General features: G+C 54.8%; 1 protein-coding gene across 1 annotated transcript; it reads right to left on the bottom strand.

Annotated features, from left to right (window-relative positions):
- Window positions 1-6,704: 6,704 nt before the first annotated feature.
- On the bottom strand, window positions 6,705-9,530 carry PAFAH2 (platelet-activating factor acetylhydrolase 2, 40kDa; the record flags this gene model as incomplete). The annotated part of the gene is made up of 6 exons (XM_009877770.1): window positions 6,705-6,799; window positions 7,020-7,168; window positions 7,288-7,458; window positions 7,573-7,664; window positions 8,011-8,124; window positions 9,426-9,530. Coding segments are annotated over 6 exons (726 nt in total), but the record flags the coding sequence as incomplete, so codon positions are not given.
- Between the last annotated feature and the right edge of the window lie 3 nt (window positions 9,531-9,533).

Here is a 9,533-nt window from a genome sequence, read left to right as displayed (position 1 = left end):
TGTCTCCTAGCTAACCCGGGAGCCTCGACCCATTTCGCTGCAGCCTCGCTGCTCTTCCTTCTCTGCTCCCAACCGGAGCCCGCAAATTTGCATTTCCCATATGGAGCACCAAGAGCTTTGCTATTCAAGGAAGCCCGTAAACAACTCGCTGCCGAGGGTTCAAAAATAACTGTGCTGCACCGAGCTGCATCCCCCAGCGATAGCGAGTGGCTGGGAGAGAAGCACGAGGATAAGGGGCTTTGGGGCTGGGTTATTTTGGTGGATTTTTTTTGCATGTGAGCCAACAGGAGATGCACTAATTAGGTTTCAAAAGTGTCAGAGTCAGCCATTTCAGCTGGGATAGAGCAAAGGAGACGGCGTGATTTTGACAACCACATGGAATAGCAATGCTTCGGGAAGCCATAAAATATTCAACAGCCATAGAAAATTCCAGCAAAGGCATTTACTTTGGCTCTTTGAAAATGAAGGGGTTGGGGGGGGGAAGAAAAGCTGGGTATAGCCCTAATTATTCCCTAGTTCCTAATTAGTTCCTTTAATTTAAAATATGGCTTCAGCTCGGCAGCTCAGCAAGCCTATTGTGCTATTAATACTTCCCTGGCGTGATATAGTTAAAAATACTCCCACCCTTTCAAGACAAAATGTGGCTTGGAAGTGTCAGGATGGGAGGAGTTCGGGGATGGAAACCCTCTTAAAGCAATACGACTTCCCCGATGTCAAATAAACAATACGGATGAGCTCGTAACAGCCCCCAGACTCAGCCTGTTCCCACAAAGAGCAAATCTGAAAATAATTTGCTCAGCGCAGGGCTCTCGGACCGTTTGCTACCAAAGCCGCTTCGCTGCCAAAATGGGCGCGCGGCCAAACGGTAACAGGTTTTCCTGATTTTTCAAGAGATCTGCCGCCCCGGGGAGCAGGTGGGTTTGCAATTCGCAAGTGCCTGCCTTCCTCCAGCCAGGCAGCACAAGGTCGAATTCCGACCAAAAAGCAGGATTTTGAAGCGTCCCCACCTCTCCTCGCATCCAACCATCAGGTAACGCAGATCCTGACCTGCCCGAAGCAACAGCCACGGCTGATTTTTCTGTGGTGATATCTGTGGGTGCTGTTTATCTGTCAGAATAAAACACGCCTCCTCCCATGGGATTTGGGAGCTGAGGAACAAGTCCATGGTTGTTGGTTTGGTTTTTTTTAGTGGCCCCTTTCAATTCAGTATGAGGGGGTCCAGATTTACGCTCTCACGCTTTAGAGTCTCTCAGGACAATAAAGCAGTTCCCCTCCCGTCGCCACCGACAGCTCTGCATCAAAAATGGGTTAATTCCTGCTCTTCACCGCTGCCTGTAATCGCTGGTGGAAACAATGCCTGCACTTAACATTTGCCCAGTGCCGCTTGATCCCTTTTTTCCCCCTGCTAATTCGAGTTCATAATAGATCGATATATATATTAAGAGAAAAAAAGACCAGACACATCCACTGCAGCTGGGAGAACGGGCAAACAAAGCCAGCCTTTCTGCAGGAAGGCAGCATCTCCGTCTTTTGTGCCATAAACCAGCAAACTACTGCCTTACGCTAAAATCAATATGCAGAGTGACGCCCTTATGTTGCGATTGCCAACAGAAGTGCTTCGTTTTAATTAAAAAAGGGGAAAAAAAAAAAACCACGTGAAAAATAAAACCCACAAGGAAAAAAAATAACCACAAAAAACCCAGGCCTTGGGTGATGAATGAGGGCTGCCACCAACGCGAGGAGACGAAGGAATCCTGAAGCTGGTGGGTTGGGGGGAGCTCTGGTGCGGCCGTGACACCCAGGGAGGGATGTTGACAGGCTCAGCACCTCCCTGCACCCCGTTCTGGGGTGCCAAAGGGGTAAAAAAGAGGATGTGGAGTGTTTGGGGTCCCCGCCTCGTGCAGCCCCGTGCTCTGCCCCATCATCACGTTCGGACGCAAAGCAGGAGCTGGCATCCATGGGGCTGAGCTCAGCCTCTTCCTCCTAAATTGGGGGAAGTCTGGCTATCACCCAAAAAAAATTCCTCCAAATCTGTTTCAGGTTTTTTTGGAGGGGTTAGCCTGGAGCTAGAGAGACCCCACAGAGCTTTTTCTGTCCTCCAGTGCCTCAGTCTCCCTCCTCAGTCCTTTTTTCTCCTGCTTATTCAGGAATCATTTCTAGGGTCAGCAAGAGACAGCTCCAGCGTGAAATGGGGCTTCTGCTACAGAGTGAAAACTGTCAAAAAAACCAGTTGTGCCCTCAAAATACCCTCGACACCACCGGCTGAGGGAACAGGAGCACCCTTGCCCTGCAGCATCGCACCTCGGAGCCGGCAAGCACGCGCCCTGCGCCGGATCCCAAGGGTCTGCCCTGGTCCTGCCCTGTAACCCTGCGCAGGAGGAGCTGGTGCTTGGGTCTCTTCTACGATTTTCTAAGACGACAAAGTTGAGCCGAATCCCTCGTGACTGCGACCATCCGGGGTTTTCAGCTCGAGGCAGCCTGGAAGCCCACGCATCAGATGATAACGTTTCACTTGGGAGTTTTACGAAACTCGAGTTTTTCTTTGGAACTTCACCCACAGCAAAGTTTTGGGTTGCCAGTTGGAAAATCAACGTAAAAACAAGCATCTACTCACCAGTCAAAGGAACTTAAGGAACTCTGCTCAAGGTGGTGCTGCCCGGGTTTGGGGTAGGAGCGGGGTCAGCCTGCGCTGGTCTTCAGGGCTGGTATCGTAGCCCGTGGCTGGACACCGAGCTCCTCTACGAGAGCTCATGCAGTTCTCATGGAACTCACAGGGCTCAGCTTGCAGGGCCGTGGACCTTTACGAGCTGTCACAAATCCAGGCCTTAGTATTTTCCTTAAAAATACAAGAAAAAGAAGAAGAAGGAAAAAAAAAAAACCACGACGGTGTTACGGTAATTACAAGGAGGTTTTAACACATGTCTCAATTTGCATTAATTAAATCGACAGGGAAGCTTCAGTCGAGTAAATGAGGTTTTTTTTCCTAAGCGGCAGCGAACGCTGCGGCAGGCTGGAGCCGGTGACTCGGGTTTGCTGCATGCATGTGCGGTGGGATGGGGAGGGATCTGCCGGCTGGAAGGGGCTTCCCGGGAGAGAGGATGAGCTGGGGGTGGGGAAGATGAGAAGAAGAGTCTCAGCTCCGAGGTACTGAGAGCTGTGAGCCGGGTCCATGCTGACACTGCCGGCTCTCAGCCCTGAGCCCAGGGAGTGGAAAGCTTTGAAGCCAAAGCCGGTGAGAGAACAGAGGTGGATAAGCCGTGGGTAAGAGGAATGTGTCCATTCATACCCGAGCCGTGCTGCAAGCGTAGCTGTGAGGAGAATACAAATGGGCAGCATTTTGAGGGTTTTTTTCTGATTTTTAAAGCCACCAGATTGAATATTCAAGCAGATCAGACCCCTTGCCATGGTTGGCTGGCAGTGAACTCTTACCAACACACAGCCCGCTGGGGTAGGCGAGGCTGGGCTGCCAGCCTGCAGGCAGGTGCCTGCCCCCCTGGCCTAAACGAGTCCGTGCTCCCTTCCCACACCTCTGAGAAGAAAAACCCCCTCTGTGGATAAAACACGGGGGATTTACAGGTATAAAACCCAGCTAGCTCACATTCAACCCCAAACCTTGGTGTTGAAAGGACACAGCAACCAGGAGCTGGTGCTGGCGGGCTGCTGTGGCAGATGCCGCACCAGGCCAACCCCTAACTCCTGCTTTTTGCTGTAAAAACCTCCCAGTGTGTCACCAGCAAGCCTGGAGCAGTCCAAGCCACCCCAAAGAGCAGAGGGGCTCTCCTCTGCAGTTGCTGGATGTGGCGGGCTGAAAGGCACGGACTCAGCTCTTGAGAGAAGCCAAGACAAAGTTTATCAGCAAGAAGCAGTGTTTATGGGTTACAAACAGGAGACCAGACTATACAGCCAGAATTGTTATTTGCTCATGTGCTCCTTCAATCACTCTCTTATCACACAGGGAGAACAGACTTTCCCAGGTCTGTTTTGATCATACTCTCCCGTTCACTCCCAGGCACATCTTGTGTACGAGAAACGTCTTATCTCTCCATTCTCACGAGCAAACCCCCAACATGAGCTGTACTCGGCTGGTCGGGGTATCTTTTCATAATTAGCAAGCAAGAGTTATGCACTTGTTTAGAAAAGAGCTCAAGGACAAAAGTCTTAATTCTGCACCGCAGTGCTGCCAGCACAGCTAACTGTGGAATACAGGGTGTCCACAGCTGGACCAGGCGGGTGGCGGGGAATGATGCTCTGTCCCTGCCCATGACTGGCCTGGGAGATGTTGGCTCCAGCAGAGCTGTCCCAGCTCCTTTCTTTCCGAGGCCAGCGAAGCAATCCAAGCGAGCTGGGATGTGGGGAAAACATCTTCCCTGCATGTTACGCCAGGGATTTGTGCCGCATCTTTCGTGCACGTTGCCTCCGGCCTCGAGGCTGGAGCGTGTAATGGGGATCTGGAGGAAAGTGATGATTGCAAGTGGAGCCCAACTGAAGAGATGGCTCCGGGCTGGGTTTTAAAGCAGATGCAGTGAGTCAGAGAAGTAGAAAAATGCTCAGAGAGGGCTCCTGCACCATCACATCCCACGGAGAGCAAAGAAGAGCTGATGGAGCAGAGGATAGAGGGTGTCTGCCCTGCCCAAGTGACCCCGAGACTGATTTAAACCCTTCTCTTCCTTCTGGCAGCATTTTCCTCCAGCGGCACGGACAATTGGAAACCTGGTCCCCGGTGCAGAAGCCAGCCCTGGAGCAGGAAGCAAAGGGATGGAGGGGCAGGCAGAAGGCTCTCTTCCCTGCTCCCCCCGCCCCACGGCCACGGGGGATAGGGATAAGCAGCGTTCTGCGAACCGAAGGGTTAACAAATGTCACAGTCACCCTGTGAGCACAGTCTTTCTGCCACCCCCTTCTCGGAAGCCTTTACATAAGAGTCTTGCAGAATTTATAACCTGCCTCAGCTGTGCTGTTCTGGAGCCACGGCCGGGCTGCTCCTCGGTAGCTGCCAGCGCAGATCCCCAGCCGTGCTAATTCAGGGAGGAAAATGGGATTTGATTTCTGCACCAGTCACTGTCTCTCACTGTTAAAACGGGCCCTGACGGGCTCTGCTCACCCGCACGATTCACCAACCTTGAATGTTCCCCACCCACCCTCAGCATCTCAGCAGAATGATCCTGAGGCTCTCCGGGTTGTCACACCCCAGCCTCCTCCCATGGCTAGAAAGGCTGGTTTAGGTGTTAAAACAATAATTAAAAAATAATAATCTGGAAGCTTCAAAAGCACCAGGGTCTTGTGGTCCTGCTCACATCAGTCCTTTGTGTCAGTGGAGAGTGGAGGAGATGCTGAAAGATGTGCTCTCTGTCGTCCTCTCTGTCGTGCTTGTCCCCTGGGGCCATCCTGGAGCATCCTCAGCCCCAGGACTTGCCCTCAACTGCGAGGGGTCACCAGGGAGGCGAGGATGTGGCCATCACGGTGACACAAACAACTCAGGTACCAGAGGAATGAGCGGGTGCTTTTCCACTCCCCCTTCTTCCCCTGAGAGAAGGGCTTTGCTGGCACCCATGTCACCCACGTCACCCACCGTCACCAGGTGAGGAGCCACACACGCCACCCAAACCCCCTTCTCCTCTGGCCTCGGCACCCCCGGGAAACCCTCCCTCCGTGCAGCCCCGGGCACTGTCGTCTGCCGCAGCTTCTCTCTGTGATGGCAGGAGGGGAATCAAAGCCGGGGCTGCTGCTGCCGTCCCCCCAGCTGGGACACCGCGCCGGCGGCGACAATGCAGGAGCAGATGGTGTGCCCAGGGCCCGGCCCTTCCCCGCAGCTGCCAAGCTGGCGTGTCCGGCATCACGCTGCCAGCAAGGAGCCTGGCGAGGGTCTCCAGTGGGGTAAATCCATGAAGATCCTCAGGCTTCAGCCCTGCTTCGGGATTGCTGAGGATCAGACCCTTCCTCTTAAAAAGCACCCCTTGCTCTAAGGTATCTGGTGTTACCCAAGAAGGTGCTGGAGAGGCTTCCAAGGGGCTTTATTCCCACCATCCCTGTGTGCCTGTTCGCTCCAGCATTGCTCTTCCTGCTGCAAAATCAGGCTGGGCTGCTTTCCTCCCATCCACAGGGCTGATCTGTCCCCATCTCACATCCCTGTGCTGCTGGGCTGCTCGGAGACACTTCCAGCCAAACCCCTCTTTAAAACCATCTTCTTTCTTTCCCCCACCCCAGATTTTAGGCGTGGAGTCAGCGATTCGGCCAGCTTTTCAGGAGGACAGTAAGATATTCATTACTCTCCTGCCTGGAGCCCTGGGGCTGCATCTCTTTGCGCTGGTTCTGCCCTTGACCTGCAGCGAACAACCGTGTTGCCTGCTCCTGCCAGATGTGCCACAGCTGCAGCAGAGCCAGCCAGGCCCAGCGAGGGATTGATGCCCACCTATCCCCCAGGGAATGCAAGAAATGTGTCACCTCAAGGCCAAGTGACAGCCAACTCGGTCTTGTCCCCAGGGATTTTATTCCCTCACTGCAGGCAGCCGCAGCAGCAAGCAGCGCTTGAGCAGGGTGGGCTCTCCCGGCACGCTCACTGAGCACCCCAGTCTGTCCTGAGAGCATCGTCCCCAGGTCCTGCTCACCGCACGGGTCCTCCTCCACTTGTTGGCTCCTCCATGGCTCCTTCTGGACAAGAAGCAGCTGCTTTAATGGTACCCAGTTCCCATCAGCGCCCTCGGAGCAGGCTACAGGTTGGAGCGGCAGAACGGTGCTTCGGGAACAACCGAATCTCCGATGCCTTCGAGGAGGTTGTCCCACTGGCTGAACTCCTCTTCCAGGTCTGCACGGGGCAGAGACAGTTGACGGGGTTAGGATGGCGATTATCAGCCTGGCGTAAAGGAGGAGCAGCCACCGAGTCCCTTGGCTTTGTGCAAGGGGATGGGAAGCACCAAATCCAAGCCCCAGGGAGGCAGCGGCTGCCTCGCAGCCCCCTGTGAGCAGGGGAAGCTCTCGTGCCCTCCCGAGCCCCCGGCCACTGCGCCCTCCACCCCGCGCCATACTGAGGTGCCTTTGCAGGAAAGCCAGAGCCGCCCGGCTGGTGATGTCCAGACACTTGTAGGGGTCGAGGGATCCTCTCGCACCCAAGATGCGGCTGATGAGCTTCCCGGTGAGAAAGGCAAAGTCGGTCTGGCTCTGGTGCACTGATCCCCTGGGACAGAGAAGGGATATGCTTCAGTGGGAGCTGGGGAGAAGTCCTGCTGCTGGGACACAGCTTGAGGTGCTCCCAGGAGGGTACCGGTGGGGAGGTGCCCCCAGCCCCTGACTCACAGGATGGTTATAATCTTCGTCTGGCTGTTTCTGGAGCTCAGCCTCTTCATTTTGGCAATGCTTTCCGGTGTCTGGAAGTTCTCGGAGTTGATGAAGAGCACGGGCTTGGGCACCTCCGGGTACAGCACATTCTCCAGGGGGAACATCCAGGCGTCCAGAGCCACCGCGCACCTGCAGCAGGATGGATGCCCGGCACTGCCACCCGTGACACAGCATCCCTGCCCACCGGGATGAGCCCCGTGTGCCCGGAGCTTCCTGCAGCTCCTCATCCCTGCTGCAGCTTACCTGAACTTGGGCTCTTTCATCAGGGCCAGGACTGCTGTGATCCCGCCAAAGGAATGGCCCATGACGGCGACTTCGGTGAGGTCGAGGTTGTCCTGTGAAAAGGAGAAGTCTGAGGAGCCTGCGCCCAAACCTCGCTGCAGAAGGTCACTAATTAGGGAAGGAAAAAGATCAGATCAGCAAAGCCCCACTGCTCTGCCTTCTGCAAGGGACACCACCTCCCATTTTCACCGCTGGCTTCCCCAGCACGCACTGGGGAGGAGAAGGGAGGCCCCAGGAAGCCGAGACGTGGAAGGCTGTGGCTCTGCACAGACCCTGCTTGTCCCAGGAGGAAAAGTCTCATGCAATGAGGACTGATCCTGCCAGCAAAGGGCACCTGGACCCCCTCATCAGCCAAACGATCTCCCTGGCTGCTCCTTCAGCACAGGCAGACCCAGGTACCTTCAGCACAGAGAGATCGAAGTCCTGGTGAAGGACGTTCGGGACAGATTTACCGCTGCCAATGTCCTCGAAGAGCCGGAGCGCTCGCACGCATTCCTCTGCTCTCTGATGAACCTGGGAGTGAGAGTTGCCCCTTCCCCGGTTAACCCAGCTCCTCCAACCCGCAAGTCTGGGGCCAGATCCTCCCCCCTCAACGTCCACCCATGCTCATCCCTCTGAAACCGCAGCGCTCGATCCCGACAGAGCTTCCCCTGAATTGCAGAAAACGTAAAAGCAAGCGAGAAGCTACACCACAGCGGCTCCCAGGGGGATGCAGTGAATTTATTGGAACCGTTTCTCTTTTTTTGTTTTTTTTAATTCCCTTAATCTGATAGCACAGACGGACGGAGATGCTCTGGGGAGGAGGCAGCGGGGCTTGCAGGCGAGGGAGAGCCCAGTTTCCCCCCCAGCCAAGCCTCTGGAGCCCAGACACCCCCCGTCCCATCCCAGCTGCCAGGAGCAAACCTGGATGTCACCCCAAAACCCAGCTCGGGGGCTCCATCCAGGAGCAGGGGGAGGAAGCTCTGACCTGGAGCTACTTTGGGACTATGTCCTCTGCTCCCCTCAGGTCACAAATGCTGCTGGCCGTGCACATTTAAAGACCTTCCCCCGAGGTGACAAGTGACAAAAACCTTAGAGGAAAATGTCTCTCTGCTTCTCCCTGCTCCCTCTAAACACAGGAGATGCCGTATCTGAGGCGGACCTGGCAATCACTTCCATCTATTTATAATTTATTTCTCATTCACCCTCATCATTTATGCTCCTGGGTTCATCTTTATAGGAAAACTGTCTCCTTGTTTGATGCAACGCGCTGTGAGACAGGGCATACACAAAAATAAGAAGGTTGGGAGGTGATTTAAGGCTGCCCAAAGCACCTCCAGCCACTACCACTACGTTTCCTAGAGAGCTTTTCTAGAACAAATCTTGACTCAATGTTGTCGTTTTAAACGAGGCAGAAACGAGCAGGGGAGGGGGAACTTGGCTCACCAGGAAACCTTCCTGCTCCCCAGCAAGCAGCTGTCGGACTAATCCCGGAGAGACAAAAATCAGAGCGTGAACAAGCCCAGCAGCCGGTCCCGGACTGGGCAGAAAGCCCGTTTCTCCCCAGGGTGCGGGTGACATTCAGCATTTGGGGACGTGGCAAAGCTCAGCCCAGCCCCTGCCAGGGTCAGCTGGAGCCAGACAGAGAGACCCAACAGAGATAAACAGGTTGAACAGATTTTTCTCAGCTTGCAAGGAGAAAGCTCAGCCCAGCATTGCAGTGGTACGGGTTTGGGAAGGGCAGGAGATGCAGACCCCAGAGATGAAGCGGGGAGCAACTCAGCTTGCAGGAGGGATTTCACACCTCCAGGGTTGCCCACCCTTGACCCCGGTACCTGCTTATTTCGGAAATAAAACTCCTTCTGCCCTTGGGGCACGCGTTGGTAGGGGATCCACTCCTCTTTCCCAGCCTCCGCCGTGCAGAAATAGGTGGCGGAGGCAGA

Source organism: Apaloderma vittatum, unplaced genomic scaffold (genome assembly GCF_000703405.1).
Source record: "Apaloderma vittatum isolate BGI_N311 unplaced genomic scaffold, ASM70340v1 scaffold25241, whole genome shotgun sequence".
Classification (NCBI taxonomy): domain Eukaryota; kingdom Metazoa; phylum Chordata; class Aves; order Trogoniformes; family Trogonidae; genus Apaloderma; species Apaloderma vittatum.
This window is presented reverse-complemented; position numbering and strand designations above follow the sequence as displayed.